The sequence below is a fragment of the Chiroxiphia lanceolata genome, chromosome 2 (genome assembly GCF_009829145.1).
Source record: "Chiroxiphia lanceolata isolate bChiLan1 chromosome 2, bChiLan1.pri, whole genome shotgun sequence".
Classification (NCBI taxonomy): Eukaryota; Metazoa; Chordata; class Aves; order Passeriformes; family Pipridae; genus Chiroxiphia; species Chiroxiphia lanceolata.
Genome location: NC_045638.1, coordinates 102,764,569 through 102,780,557, shown reverse-complemented (window position 1 = coordinate 102,780,557; position 15,989 = coordinate 102,764,569). Strand labels below are relative to the sequence as shown.

The 15,989-nt window shown below is 43.5% G+C and overlaps 1 protein-coding gene across 3 annotated transcripts in view; it reads right to left on the bottom strand.

Moving 5' to 3' along the window:
- Positions 1-7,347: 7,347 nt before the first annotated feature.
- CD96 (CD96 molecule) overlaps positions 7,348-15,989 on the bottom strand; it is a 42,132-nt gene continuing 33,490 nt past the window's right edge. For 2 of the 3 annotated variants that reach the window (XM_032679374.1, XM_032679375.1), the window contains 4 exons: positions 13,511-13,588; positions 10,650-10,739; positions 9,415-9,538; positions 7,348-8,363 (listed from right to left, as the gene is read on the bottom strand). In XM_032679374.1, the coding sequence (XP_032535265.1) occupies positions 8,255-8,363; positions 9,415-9,538; positions 10,650-10,739; positions 13,511-13,588 (401 nt within the window). In that variant the 3' untranslated portion in view covers positions 7,348-8,254. The remainder of the gene's footprint in view (positions 8,364-9,414; positions 9,539-10,649; positions 10,740-13,510; positions 13,589-15,989) is intronic. The other variant, XM_032679377.1, reaches the window with a different exon arrangement.

Sequence of the window (15,989 nt, the reverse complement as noted above, 5' to 3'; positions counted from 1 at the left end):
CACTTTCTGGATCCACAAGATGGATTGGCTAAAATATGCTTTTTCCCCCTTGCATTATTATGTGTCTTTAAAGGATAATGCTTTGTGAGCCAGTTCTCTTAAAAGCTCCTTACGAATATGTACAAACACTTTGCACATTATTCATGGAATGATTTCACTGATATCTAGTAAAACTGCTGATTGAACTATATATTTCAAGTATATATAAAATTAATTTATCTCTAAATACACAGGTTAATTATGTATTTTCACCTAATCCAATCAGAATCCATCTCCTTCCATGAGTCTGCATTTTCCTTCTCAAGGAAGTGAACAAAGACATTTTGCTTTTAGAGCTTTGATACTGAAGAATCTTAAAAATAGTGCAATTTCTATTACAGGTTTTCACAAAGCACTCCCAACCTAGTACCCTCACACTCAAGGAAGAGCATAGAGGGTAGATTTGACATGCATTCCACTGTCCTGCAGCCCTGTTCCCCCGTCCCATTAAGACTAGCTGGTACACTTGCCCCAATGTAGGAGACAGCAAGCCATGCTACTCAAAGCCATATGTATGAGATCAGAAACATTTTCTCTTGTAAATATGTAAATTTTAAATATCTCCAATTTATTTACAATAAATTGTAAATATCTTCAGCTGACAGACTGACTGCTATGTGGGAGCTCCAGTCCATATCCCTGCAAGTTTGTCTCCCTTAAATGACTACTTTACTGTAGGTTACCTCACTCTCTCATGCTCCCACCATTGCAGCTTGTGACTGCTCAGCAAATGCGTGTGTGTGAACTCCTTGAATATGGTTGGTGACCATGGCTGTGTCATGGTGTAGCTTTCCAGGATGAGAAAGCTTTGCAGTGCAGGGGTAGCCATCTCATCAAGGTTGACACGTTCCTGAGGACATCTTTGTGACTTCGGGGCAGGGACTGTAAACACTGAAACTGCGGTCTAGAGCCAAAACTATTACATCTGACTGCTGACACAGAACTGTTGGTGTCCTTGCCAGGCCCCATGTTGCACTTCGATCTTTCAACAGATATAAGGATGAAGTGTCTATGGTCGAGAGTCTTGATTAGAATTTTTTTTACTGTGACAGCAGGTCTTAGCAGTTCTCTGCCATCAGATCAGATAGAGAAGAGGGGGGATAAAGCTAGAGGGGGGAGAGTCTCAAACCTTCTCCCTTCGCAGCCTAAAAATCTCTGACCCTCTGCCGTCACTTTTTAATAGTATCAAAGAATGTGACAGCATTGGGGTGCTTCAGTGCTACCCCAGCACAGCAACTTTCTCCCTTGTTCACAGCTAGTTTCAGCATCCCCATGTGCAGCATGAGTACACCCTGGCTCCTGATGAGGGGAGGAGAAGATGCGTTTATCCAGCGCAGGGACTTCAGCTGTGAGCATCACATGTGATGCACAGATACTGGCCACCAGTAACCGCTAGCAAAACTTTTTTGTGGTCCAAAAAATCCTTTGTGTGCTTTTCTAGGAAAGAGGAGCATTAAATTACCTGTTCCCTCCACCAAAACCTCAGCCTCTTTCCATCTCCATAAAACTGTAATTTTCTTCCGTAATCAGTACCAAACCCTGCAATTATGATTATTAATTTCCATGGCTGGAGGGAACAAATGTGCATTAATAATACAATTTTATTTTCCGCAGACTAAACCTACAAATTATGTAGGGTCTTGTCACTTGAGACCATTCAAATGTTCCACTTCAAGCATGTGTTTAAGTGGCTGCAAAATGAATGCTTAAGCAGGCAGGAAAAACATCATATTATTGACATTTTTTAATTCTAGATCAAGGTCAGTAGGCTGTTGTATTTTTCCATATTGCTTGTGCATTCACATATGAATTACATTTAGCAGTGAGGATGGCCTGACTAAAACTTTACTATCAATTTTGCCTCAGATTATATAGCCATATTTATGCCTTATGTGGATTTACTGAGAGCTCAGCTATTCCCTTTTGCCTGAGTGCAGAGCACAAGCCAGTGTCAGAGGCAGCTGGGACAATCCTGCAGCTGAACTCGAATTCCCACACTCCTAACCCTCCTGTTTTCAAATGCATAGTAAAAAGATTAGCTGTGCAGATCAGGTTGATGCTATTTAAGCACCAAGAAGCATATGGTTTTCACTGTTAGACAGTTCCAAACACACAAATGTGGTTTATTTCAATTTTAACACGTGGTTCTTGAGTTGTCATATACAGAATATAAATCCAGAACAATGAAATTTTTAAAACCTTTAAAGCAACTGAAAAGAAATTGATATTTTCAAGTGCTACAGGGAGCTTTGCCTCCTTCTCCTTACCTTATTGAGTACCCTGGTAACACTTCTCATTCTTAAACAGGATGCTTTGCCATTGTTAAAAAGCTTTCTGTCACTGTTTTCAAAATCTTCCATTTCAGCCCAAAATCTACTATGCCATGTAAATTCCAAATCCTTACATGCAATTTATCAGCAGGAAATAGATCAAATAAGTTATTGAAATTACTTCTGTGTCATCTGCATATTTTAAAGGTCGCTTTGCTACTGATAAGAAGAAAACTGCAGGATTCACTCTCACAGAGAGAAGTTAATTGCTCAGCTTTTCATGTAAGTATACTCAGACTCTTCCAAGCTGTTCATTACCATTTTTACCCCGATTGTAATGGAATTATTTAACATTTAAAACCATCAGACACACTCAATCACAAAGCTTTGCAGACATCACTGCGTTTAAAACACAGCTTCTTCTAGTGCAATAGACCAAATAGTGGTGTTCATTTTCCATTTTACATCAATCCAGAAAACCACTGTTGCAGCACTTTCTGCATTTCCTAAGTCCATTGCAAACACTTAGATGTCTGTCGTATAATATAGCCTTTGTAATATTGACTTCCCCCCCTTTTCTGTCCACCACTCATAGCCTCGGTGTCAGTTTATATCAATATATTACCTGCTTCTCTCTCTCTCGCCTTTGTTTGCTGGTTTCTGTGAGCCAAGCCCTGGCATCTGTGAGTCGTATGTTTGACAATAGCGAGCTATTCAATACTTCATTTACACCACATGAGGGTGTTTCAAGCCGTGTAGGATGCCAGAGTCAATCTGGAAGTCCTCTCGCTTGGAAAGGAACCAAGAGGCAAACAGATATATTATTTTTCAACTGATTAAAACTCTTATGAGGGCAACCTGATACAGGAGACTGAAAGAAAAGAGATGAAACATCACAGGCTAGAAAACAGCTGGAAGAGGAGTTTTAAAGACATAATCGGATGTTCCCTGAAATCAAATAATCTTTACTGTGGACTTCCCTGAGCTTTGTCTTGTCCTTAAGGAATAATTTTAAATATAATATGAATTTATATTATTTCCACTAAAATCTCCTTAAGTGGGATTAAGTAATCATTATCCCCTGCAGAGCTTTTTAGGAGCTTTCCATTGGATTATTGCTCAAAGTTAATTGCCAAGTCAGGAAGAATTACTTACAAACATAAAAAATAAATTAAAAAAAAATTCTCCTTTGTATACTGTTTATTCTGGAGTTAAAGTGTGCACAGTTCTTTCTAATGTTTGCCAGCTCTGATAAGTGATGGCTTTAAATCCAGCAAAGGCTACACAAGGTAACTAATACCCTGTGTGGGTTAACAGGTATAATTTCTGTGCACAGCTTTGTAAAACAAACACATACATTAAAACAAACCCATAGGTTTTCAGCAGCTTTCAACACAGCTGCAATAAGGAAAACATGTCTCTAAAAGAGAAAACTCTGTGGGTCCTTATTAAGGTGGGCTGTTTCCCCAGGAAATCCCAGATGGCAAAGCCTATTATCAGCAATTGCTATCTAATGAGTCTGGCTCTGGAATGGCCAGGCAACCTGTTCTCTCCCACAGCCAGCCCTGTGTTCTCCCACAGCCTGCTCCCTGGCACTGCCACACCTCCACCTGCATTCCAACGACTGGAACACACCGTGCAAACTATAGGGGTGCTTCTTAAATAAACAAGCCAAGCTTAATTAATTTCCAGGACCAAAAGGTGCCTTGTAAGAGAAGCCATTGCAATGCTGTTTAAAAAGGACTCGTGATTCAGAGTGAGGCAAACGGTAATGCAGGAGGCTTAAGGCTTGGAGGACAGCTGTCAGGTGTGCCAGGAGCAGGGCATCCTCTCAGTCACAGCTGCGCCCTCCGCTGACAGAAAGGTGGAAACCAGGCAGAGGCTGAGGACACCAGCCTGCCCCACGCACCCTATGGGCTTGGGGCTGGCAGCCTTTCCCAGCTCTCTGTCAGCAGGACCCAGCACCACCTGGATGCAACCAGCAGGAATACAAACCAGGGAGCACTGGGAAAAGTCACTCACTCCACTGAAGTCCCGAGGCCCTGCCAGTGACTTCACAAGGCACATTAGTAACTGAAAACAAATCCTGAAAACAATTCCTTGCTTTTGGCCTTTTTTTCCTTCGCCCTACAACATTTACCATCTCCTCAGAAGCAGATGGAAACCACTTTTGCATAAAACCACCTTGCTGCTTAGTTTTCCAGTGTGTTGCTTTTACAGCTGTGTAATGCATATGTTAAAGACCACATACAGCAGACCCAGCTAATTTCACAGCATTGCATTACATGTTATACATGACCTCAGATTCTGGCTCGGGTCTGCTTTACAGATTTCACTGTGTCGTGGATTTGCATTTAGCAACGTGACACTGTGGTTTTGGCTGGGGTAGAGTTCATTCTCTTCATAGTAGCTGGTATGAGGTTGTGTTTTGGATTTATGATGGAAACGGTGTTGATAACCCAGAGAGATGTTTCGGTGCTTACACAGTGTCAAGGCCTTTTCTGCCTCTCACCCCCCCCTACCAGTGTGTGGGCTGGGGGGGCACAAGAAGCTGGGAGGGGGCACAGTTGGGACAGCTGACCCCAGCTGACCACAGGGATATCCTACACCATATGGTGTCATGTTTGGCATGTAAAACTAGGAAAGGAGAAGGAAGAGGGGAACATTAAAAGCGACAGTGTTTTGTCTTCCCAATTCACCATTACACATGATGGATCCTGGCTTTCCTGGAGATGACTGCCCATGGGAAGTGGTGAATGAATTCCTTGTTTTGATTTGCTTGTGTGCAGATTTTGCTTTCCCTATTAAACTGTCTTTACCTCAGCCCACGAGTTTTCTCACTTTTACTCTCCCAGTTCTCTCCCCATCCCACTGGTTGAAGTGAGCTGCCAGCTGGGGTTAAACCACAACAAACATTCAAGACTCCCTTAAAAAATCTTTTTTATACCCACACAGCAAGCTTTGAAAATTTTACTCTTACAGAAAAGCTCTTATCTAACACTCCCATAGCCACCTTCAAGCATCTGGTAACTTGATTTGGGCCAAATTATTCCGGGACTGACAGAACCCAAGTCCAAGCGGAATGATTCCAGCCTATATACAGGGGCAGCTGCTGCCAAAAATAATCACAGAATCAGAGAGCGGTTTGGGTTGGAAGGGATCCCTAAGTTATCATTTAGTTACAACCCCTCTTCTATGGACAGGGACACCTCCCACTAGACCAGGTTGCTCAAAGCCCCATCCAGCCTGGCCTTGAACATTTCCAGGGATGAGGCAGCCAAGGTTACTGCAGTCGAGTGTTTAATTTTTTTTTTTTTTGGGGGGGGGGGGAGGGATGTGTTTTTTTCGTGGGTTTTTTTTTTTTGTTTGTTTGTTTTTTGGGGGTTTTTGGGGGTTTTTTTTGGGGGGTTTTTTGGGGGTTTTTTTTGGGGGGGGTTGTGTGTGTGTGAGGGGTGGGTTTGTTGTTTTGTTTTGTTGGTTTTTTGGTCTCCCCCCCCTCCCCCTCTTTAAAGCAGGGTTTAATTTTGAACAAAATGACAATTCTTGAGTAAACTGTATGTTACACGCTTATCCTGGTGCGGAGCACCTGGAGTCAGAGATATAAACTACCCTCCACCCAATTTAGCTGCAGAAAACCGGGACGATAGGGGCTGCTGGGGGTGCGGATTTCCTCTTCCAGATCCCACTCTGATGGCTGCCCGTTCCCCGGTTCCCTCTCTGAAGCCGGCATATCCCCCGGGGAGGCAGGGGCCATCCCCGCACCCGCGCGCTGTTCCCGGCGGGACGGTTCGGGACGGGACGGGACGGGACGGGCGGGGGCGAACGAGCCCCGCTCCCCCGCGGCCGCGGCGCTGCGGCTCCGCCTCGCGTTCGGCAGCGGGATCGCGGCTGCCCTGCCTCCGGTGCGTCCCCCGCGCGGGGGGCTCCGTGGAAAACCTCCCGGACAGGCTGGAAGCGCTCCTCAGCCAGGCGGAGTCCCGCGGGGATCGTCACCCTGCTCATCCCCCATTTGCGGAGGCAGCGGCAGCAGCATCGTTTCGGGGATGGGCGGGTCGGGGAGCGGCGCCCGCCGCAGGCAGCGGTGGCACCCCTGGGCGCTGTTAGGGGGCGGAGGGAACATCTGCGGCCAGAAGCAACCGTGGGGATTAAAATATCCGAGATAAGTAAAATAACCTCCTTCGACAGCTATGCTACGGGCAGTCATCCTCATCTAAGGGCAAGGATGAAAGTCCTGGCTTTCCACACCCCTTGGAATATTTTTATCCTTCTGTTTTTTGTTTGTTTGTTTGTTCGTGGGTTTTTTACAATTTATTTTTTTTTTTTAAGGACAAAAAGCTGCCTTCTTTTGCAGTGATGGACAGTATGACAAAAGTTAAACTACTTTGCTTCTACTACCCCACACAGACAAGAAATGCTCAAATTAACATTGAGCCTTTCACGGGTGCAAGGTCAGTGTAGTTTTGTAGGACAAAGTGTTTTCGGTTCAGCACAGATGACAGATTTAGGACTGCTTGTACTACAAGGTGAATAATACAACAAAATACTCGAAAAAGGTCTGTTAGATCATTCTTTCCAGTAAGTAATTAATTTAATCTAAATTCCCGGGAAATACAGTGCTCTGAACCCTGACACTCATCGACCAGCGTTTAGCAGTAAATAAAGCAATCCCATCCCTAAATCAGAATATCAATTTTGAGCCTGACATGATTGAATTGTAGCTGATTTGCATTAATTACAGAAATACCATTGTGGTAACAATACATTTTCAAACAAGCTTAGAGGGCCTTTTTCTTGGCTGCCTGAAGGTAATGTAGGACCACACTGCTGCCAAAAGCAGTGCTCCTGCTGCAGATCTGGTGCCTTGCAATAGTGATCACACAGCTGCTGACCTGGCTGAGAATTGTGCAGCAGGAGCTGACCCAATCCCACCCTCTGCACAATCATTTATCCATTAGTGTCAATGCAAGGAAATATGTAGCCTGGGCAGGACAGGGGTAAGACTGGATCACCTCTTTCACAGGCTTAAGCCACCTGGGAAACTTCCCCTGAGGTTTTGAAAGATAGCAAGTGACAGAAACTCATTAAGACCAAAGGAGAAGAAAATTATTATATTCCTTTTTTTTTCCTTAATGGATATCAAAAATATAATTCCACAAAAGCAGACTCAAGTGTAAGCATTGTTTCAAAGGCACAGCACTTCTAAAGAGACTAGAATTTTCCATTATCTTTAGGCTCCTTGTTCACTTCAGTCCTTAAGTCTCTGGCCCAAAGGCGGCTTGTGCATGAGCCCAAAGTTGACTGTTTTTTGTGACTTCAATGACAACTGAGTCTTCTTCACAAACACTTGCACCAGGCCTGCACCATGACCTTTCGTCTCACCAACCCTTCCATGTGATCCCTTGTGCAACCCTGTGCCGAGAGATGCAGATATTTTCTTTCTGCATAAGGTGCTGATTATTTTTTGGTTGGTTTCACAGTGATAGAAAATACTAAGTTGGTCATGTTAGTCCACAGTTAAAAAAAATAATTGTAAGAACGACTCGCGTAGGTATCAAAAAGCTTGTGTTAAGCCACTGTAACCGTGGTGTCCATACGGCAGAGCTGTCATCTCTGTACACTCAGTAAAAGAGAAGCTTCAACACTCTTCAGTCAGGCTGGAGGAGTGATGTGTTAATCCTCTCCCATTAAAAAGACAGCAAATTCCCAGTTGATCACCGAATTCAAATTAAGCACGTGGCACTCACAGTGGTGTTAGCCGTAATGCGTACATAGAGACAGACAGGATGAAGTGTCCTAAGGAATGCTCAGCTTCCAACGGTAATGTCATGTAGGCACTCTGAATTTTAATGTGGGTCATTAAGACCCAAGTCCTGTAGTCACTGTTCTAAAGACAGAGCCTTTTAACTGTTGGTCTTCTGCAAGCTACACAGGGAGTGTAGGCAATGCTACAGGTTTTCTAGTTCGTGGCAGGAAGGGGGAGTCCCATCAGACTCCACCATGGAGGTGTACTTTATTGGAGGTGGTGGTGGCTTGAAAGATGGAGGTCTGTTCATACTGAAATAGAGGAGAAAAAATGCACTATCGCACAACAACTGCATAAAAGACTGATGTAAAATGATCACAGGAGGGGGTAGATTGACACTAAGAGCACCTGACATTAGCTTTTACATAGTGCAACTTCCCTGATTCTGTTTTATAACCCCAGCACACCTCCTAGTATTCATTTGGCTTTCTCAGCTCACACTTCACAATTTTACTTTATTCATGTTTTAAAAGAACAGAACATGGTTCTGATGAACCATTCAAATCCGGAGGTCTTTTGCTCACACTACTCTCTGAAGGTATATTTAATGACTTTTAACTTTTTTTTGGGTCAGTTTATAGGCCAAGATAAATAAAGGTCTCATCCCAAATCATTGAAAAAAATCAACCCTACTTTTCCCTTCTGTATAAAGGATTTGTAGTTGTGTTTCGAAAGGGTTTTCTAGAATTATAAGTGATTCATTTTCACCATGAATTTTCCAACATTTTAATAATGTTAGTCAGATTAAAAATAATTGTCTCTTAGATACTGCTTTTACCAGTAGATCTCTGAGTGTGTTAGCAGGGAATTAAACTTTGGTAATAATTACAAATTCAATGCTTCTTTGACTGGGATTAAGTTTCAGGTAGCCTACTTTCACATATATTATTCACAACTCAAATAGAGCTGCCCTAGAAGTACAATTTCATTAAAACATGTCCTCAAGTCACCATGGAAAATAAGAGAGCAAAAGCAGCTGGCAGGGAGGCTAATAGAAGTGGGGGACTCTGGGGACAAAAATTGACTGTTATTCTTCCCTTACACCCTGAAGCTGCACTGCAGCTCTTTTCTTAAAGTTTATTTTAAAGATAACCCACAAAACAGATGAAAGGACTGAAAACACTCCACTTTTCATATTGCTGTATGAAAAAAAAATAGCATTATCAATCCATGTACTTAAAGGCCTCGTGTGCTGTGAGTCATCTCAAATGAAAAGGTGTAAATCCAAACAGCTGGGTCAGAGTTTGTGCTGTCCATTGTGCCACGCCTCCCACCCCTGTGGCTCCCCTCACTTGTACTTACATCTCTTTCTGGTACTGACACCATTTCCTGACGCCCACAGCTATTAGAGAACTGCAGAAGAGGAGCAGGACTGCCACCACTGTTGGCCAGGGGAAGCGACTGGTGTTTGTGTTCCTCTCGTCACCTGTTGGGGACACACTGATCAGAGCTCATCCCAACACCCTCAGAAAGGAAGGAAATCTGGGCTTGCTGCCTGCGGCTTGTTGCTCCCCCCAGCACAGTATTGGTGTCAGTACAGCCCCAAATCACCACCACACTGTCACGTTCCCAGCCTGAGGATTCCAAACTCAGTGTTGCAGCTCTGATTTATGGACTTAACCCGCTTTTGTTCTGACTGGGTTTGTGAGCTGGTTTCAGCCACCCATCAGTTCACTTGATGAGATTATTCAGGCACAGTCCAGCAAGTGTTTCATCCAAAACCCATTGGCTTTCTCTGTCCCCCTGTGAGCTTCTCTGTGAAGAGGAAGCAATTCACAGTGCAGCTGGGCATAGCTACCCACTGCAGCTGTCCTTCCCAGGGGTTTATTTTTCACACCACTGACACCAAACCCTGCCAAAATGTCTGGCCAAGGGCTCAGCTGCATTTCTGGTGACACAGCACCCCTGTCTCTGCTCCATTCCAGCTGCCTCTCCCCACCACGGTGCTTGGATTCCCCCCCTGCCCCCTGCTGCACAGCCACCCTTGGGGGTGCTGGTGGCTGACAGAGGTGTCCTCAGGGTCCTGGGTATGGAAAAGAGAGAAGGAGCACGGTACTCCTCCAGCTGCTGCAGAGGGTGCAGCAGTGGTCTGGGTGCCAGAGGGGGCTGGAGCACAAGGTCCCTGGGTGATACACCTCAGTTTCACCCCCCTGTGCATCACACCCCTGTGCAAGGCTGGCTGTACTGGTACGTCACCCAGCCTGGGTCTTACCCACTGTGGCAGCCAGTGCTGTGGCCTGGCACCAAGTCTACCACACTGCATGAGCCATGAGATTTCCCTAGGGCACAAGAGCATGACTGGCCAAATTTTGCTGCTAGAAGAAAACGTACACTGTATGTTTGCTTGCATTTGGAGGGAGAAGTCTGGAATGCCAAAAGCCTGTGACAGGCTGCAGTGTGAAGACACAGCAGCTGTGACTCCTTTTCATCTCTTTTCCCTTTTTTGAAATCCCCTGGTCAAATGGACATGATGCTCCAGGTTTTGTGCTTCTGCAATGGCATGCTGAAAGAAGAGGATTTGTAGGATAATGTCTCACCAGTACTGTTGAGCAGGCTGCTGGTAGTAAAGAAATCTTTCCCTCCGGTAGCTGAAATTGTCTGGTCTGTGACACTGTAGGACAGATTACCTAAAAAGATATGGGCACAGAACATTTTTAGTAACTTTTTCAGGTGTTTTAAAATGAAGACTGTCTTTTGAACCCACTGTTATTCACCCTGCTGAAAACTGGAAATCAAATTCCAGGATCAGGGTGTCAAAATTTGATAAAAGCACATTTTTTATCTAATACCAGGTTTTAGGACAAAAATCTAGGCATCTTGCCAAGATTTTTGGCCTAAAACCTGGTGTTAGATAAAAAATGTGCTTTTATCAAATTAAAGAATATTAGAAGAAAAGGAAGGAAGGAAGACTGGAGAGAAAGAGAGAAGAAAGAGAGAAAGAGAGAAGAAAGAGAGAAAGAAAGAGAGGAAGAAAGGAAGAAAGGAAGGGAAAAAGAAAGCACCTTTTAAAATGTTACAGCAAGCCAGCATTGAGCTGTGCTGTGGTCTAGGAGAATGATAAGCTCTTTGCGTCTTTGATGGTAATGAAAAACTTAAATGTATTAAGTGGCTTAGCAGCAGCACAAAGAGTCTGCCTTTGTCACAACTAAGCAAAACCTCAGTCTCCTCTGTCAAGTGCTGTGTCTGAACCACAAAAATAATCTATCATCTGTTTGTATACAGTATTTTGCCCTTCCTAATAGAGCTAAGCTACCTATGTCTGAATCAGTGCTGCCTAAGGATACATTTCTGTTTTTCCTAGCCACCTCCATATTCACAGCTTCTGAAATAATACCTAAAATATGCAACTAGACAATGGCACAACATTTCCAGAGGTGCCACGGCACTTATGGTGTGCCAGGGTTGTATTCTCAGAGGAGTGTGTGGCATTCCTGAGGCTTTGTGGAGATTCTGTAGTGGAATCATTCAAATCTGTACAAAAAGAAATAATGTCCTTCAATTATCTTCCAAGCCTGCACCTATGACTGCTTCATTAGCTCAGCTGTGGTTATTTTGTACTCTTAGCCTTTCTCTGATGCAAACAACAAATGAAATAACAGAGGAACCTGAAAGTCTCTGGTATAATTGCTGATTTACAAATTCAAGAAAAAAACCAAAACACTGTTTAAATGGTATGAATGAAACACCAGATAGAACCAGGAGAATCTTTTTCTTATTTGATGCTGGCTTTGATTGAAATTAAACACTGAAGTGTATGTGTATATATATATATATATATATGTAGTGTATATATATATATATATATGTAGGTATGTATGCATGTATGCAGTAAAAAGCCCTATGAAAATCTGTCCAAATTTAGGGAACTCTAAAAAGTCACTGAGACTTTTGAATATTAATTCAATTCTTTTCTTCTTGCTTATTAGGTGTTTAATTTTATGAGAATAAGCATGACAGTTCTGGCATTTTATAAAGTTATATATATTGAAAAAAAAAAGACATGCACTTAGAGATTCCTTAGCACTGTGCTCTGTACAGCACACTGATGAGCACTACTTATTCTTATTTACATAATGGCTTGTGTTAGAGCCTCAGAGGACTGAAATGATAATGGTAATTGCTGTTGTAGGAGCCCAGTGGCCCTGGGAGGGCACAGGGATGCATGTTGGTATGCCTCAGCAGGCTCACTGGTGCCTGTGTGCTCTGAAATTACCCTCAATTACAACTGCTGGACTGAGGACCCTTCAAGGCCATTATCTCTTAGCCAGTGGTCAGGCAGGCACAGATGTAGGGAAGCAATGGCAGGGATGTGGGGATGACTGGTGCAATGCACAGTATATCCTGCAAATATTAGTGTAATTCAGCATGCTTTTAGCAAAGATTGCCACCAGCAAGCTGTGCAAGAGCAGAATTGTGAAGCATTAGAAGTTGTCATGAGGTTGTGGTCTAAATGTGTGTTTGTGGGTTGTACGTGGGTAAATAAGCACTGGAGTGTTACCAAAAATATATTCAGAAAATGGAAAGCGGCTGCTACATTTGCACTTCAGCCAAAAGACGACTCCCATGCAAATGCAAAAGCTCACTGACAGTTCCTGCCTGCTCCAAAAGCACAAGGACAAACCAAGATTTTAAAAAAAGAAAGTCACTTTGGGCTTCTTGCTGCTGAGCAGAGATTTTCTAAAGGGAAAGACTTCTGAAAAAATGTTCACCTTAGGGGCTTTTTTTAATTGATTTATTGATCTTTAATGAGGCTGCCTTTCAATGTTCTATTAGGCAGCCTTTATTGCTCCACATTATCTCATTATTTCATTGCTACTCTGCGATTTTATTTAGCTTCTCTGGCAATTTATTTCATCTATAAACTACCTTCAGTACTTACTACATTTGCCTAGCAACTCTCTCAATTGTAATATTGTTAAAATAAATATGTCTATTGAAACCAGGATACTCAAACGTTTTTTCATTCCTCTTTTGCCACTGCAAATCCTTGACAGCTTGGAAACTCGGGCTTTTATCTTCTAACTCAATGGAATTCAACAGGGAAATTGTTTCTGTGAAGTATTGAAAAGCTGGTACAGATGACTCCACGTGACTTTTGGCCTCTGCTCAGACACAACTTCTCCATGTTTAGTAATAATTTTTGCATGGCAATGTGGTGACTATCAACTAGCAGCTGAAAATAAGCGCCACAGAGCTAATGCTCTCGGGAAAGGTATCTCAAACTGAGGACCTGAGCACCTGCTGCTCTACTTTTTGCAAGATGCTCCAGGCTACTGTGGACTTGCAACGCAATGCTCGCTCAGGTAGTGCCACCTTTTCGCTTTGCAGCCCCCATAGTTGGCTTCATAACTCCCCTGTTACAGTCCTACGAAGCAAAGGAGACACATCATCTACTCACGTGCTGCTGTCAGACTCTCACTTAATGCTGCAGTGCTGGTGTAGCTTTTTGTCTCTGTGTTAGAAGCCAGTGCTCCTGCTGAAAAACACACAAGCTTGTAAAAATTGCCGTAGGGAACCATAATGCTTGTTTTTCGTTTTCCCTGTCTTTCTTCACTGTTTCCTGACTAATAAGGTCAAACAGTTGCAGCCCACTACTTGAGATGCTGGCTTGCCTCACACAAGCACTACACAACTCCACGTCTTCTTTGAAAGCCTATCACAAGCTAGAACCTCGACTGAGATAGATGAATAAACTTTGACAAAACATTTGGAGCATTTTTGTATTTCAGCTTAGTTTCAGGTGAAGCTCTATAGCTTGGAGTGCACTGGCTTGTTTCATCCTGAAGCCAGAGCAGCAATGAACAAACATACATAAATCAGAACCTAGACAGGATGTCACCAGCTCCAGGGAAACAATACTGTTTTCCCAACTAGCAAAGGGAAGTTTTGAAGAAGTTAGTGTACAGGAGTCAAACCTGCAATGTCTGATGCCAAAAGCCAATTTATTTAACATTTTCCTTTAAGCTTTTTTTTTTAAGTGCTAAGATTTCTAGAGCTCAGCTAGCTATTTATCTGATATTTAAACACAGATGGTGGCTAGCAAGTAGACCTCTATTTTCCCAAAAGAACTATTTTACATTTACTAAAAAGAGTTCATCCTTCTTAACAACTGTCTCATTTTTGGAAAAAAAAATATCATTAAGCCATCTAAACAAACCTGAGAAGGTGAAATGCAGCTGTAACTCATCACTCGAAGCCTGAGCTTCTCTGTGCTCAGACACAGAGCTATCGTGGAAGCTGAGCAAAGTCCAGGCTGCAGTTTTAACAGCCTTGGTTTTGTTTTCCCTGCTCCTGCTCTTGCCTCTCTATGTCCACTCTTCCCTTGAATCCGATCCCAGCTGTCTCTTAGATTTTCATTAAAAACTTGCAAAATAGCAGGAACTGAACCAAACCAGTAGACTAAAACAGCAGGCCTGGACTTGGCATCCTGACTCAGCTGCAGCCCAGAGGATTTGCTCAAGCAGCTGATGGTGGCACCAGCGTGAGAACCAGCAGTGAGCCAGAGAGGAGAAGCACCAATCCAAGGTTGGCATACTGCAACTGCCACATGTTGGGATCATTCACTAAAAGACAGTTGTTTCCTGGGCTACTTAAAGACAAATGGCTCAGCTCCACCTTACATTATGACTTTTACCTCATACCTCCTCAGCCAGTGAAGATGTGTAATTCAGCGAGGAGAGTCTTCTCTGTTCACATTGTATATTTACAGCCTTTGTCATTAAATTTTTTGTTGAGACAGAAGGGCTTTCAGTCCACTTGGACAAGCAACTTTGCTGTTCTGCTCTCAGCTGGGCAAGTGTCTCTGGTTTGGGGATGGGGACAGCAGCAGGAGAAGCAGCAAACCTTCATTTCAGTGCCACTGCAGTCTGTGTTCCTGCCTTGGCATATCTCTGTCTAGCTTCTTTGTGCCCCCGGGCTTTATGTTGAGTGATTCAATTCCCACAAGGAAGCCTTGGGTTTGGTGTCTTCCTCCAGTATTACCCCCAACTGCTGCCCTTCACATTGCTCTCTTATCTCTGCTAGAGAGTAACTTTAAGGTTTAAGGTTACTTTAAGGAAGGGTTGCAGGGTTGAATTTACACAGCCCAAGGAGAATAGTCAATGCCCCACAGGCTCATAAAAGTCTGTTGCAATCAAATTTTTTTTTGTTTGGGAGAACAAAGCTTCTGAAATACTAAGGGCCAAATCCACTCTTGCTGGCGGCTACCTCGGCGGTGCATCATTCCTGAGCCAAAGCTGTGGTGCTGTTAAGGAGAGGAACAACAACTTGCCATTTTGCCTCCTCCTTGTGCTGCCTGCACTGCCGTTTTGCATGTGCTTCTTTGTATAAAATGAAGAGTGTGTGCCATGTGTGTGTTTAGTTAGGAGCTGTGGCAGTGAGCACACCTCTCCTTGCTGCCAGTGAGGGCTGCCCCAGCACCCTTCTATCTGCTGCTTAAAACCAGCCAGTCCTACAGGGATCAACAGCTGGGCTTCAAAAGAGACTTTAAAGAACAGAGTGCTTGCAGACAGGCTGTGCTGCAGGAAAATGCACTCTGCTGTGGGTGGTGGGCACTAACGCTGCATTTTGAGATCAGAAGGTAGGAGGTTCTCAGCTTCACCTGCTCTTGATTCAGGCTGCTGCTGCACTGTCCAGCCCACTGGTTTAACCTCTCCCTGGGGAAGAGAGGTTAAACCCTTCTAAGTGTTACTCTGCCCTCCACTGGCCTTGGTGTTGCCAGCCTAAAGAAGAAATTACTGAGTTACCTGTTTTAAACATTTTGTTTATTGTTGCTTTGTATTTGGACTTCTGTGCTCCGATGTTTGGGTTGTACTTTTTCTAGCTCTAATGTAATTCTATTTTGGTATGATATTTAATTAAAGAGAATAGGTATTCTT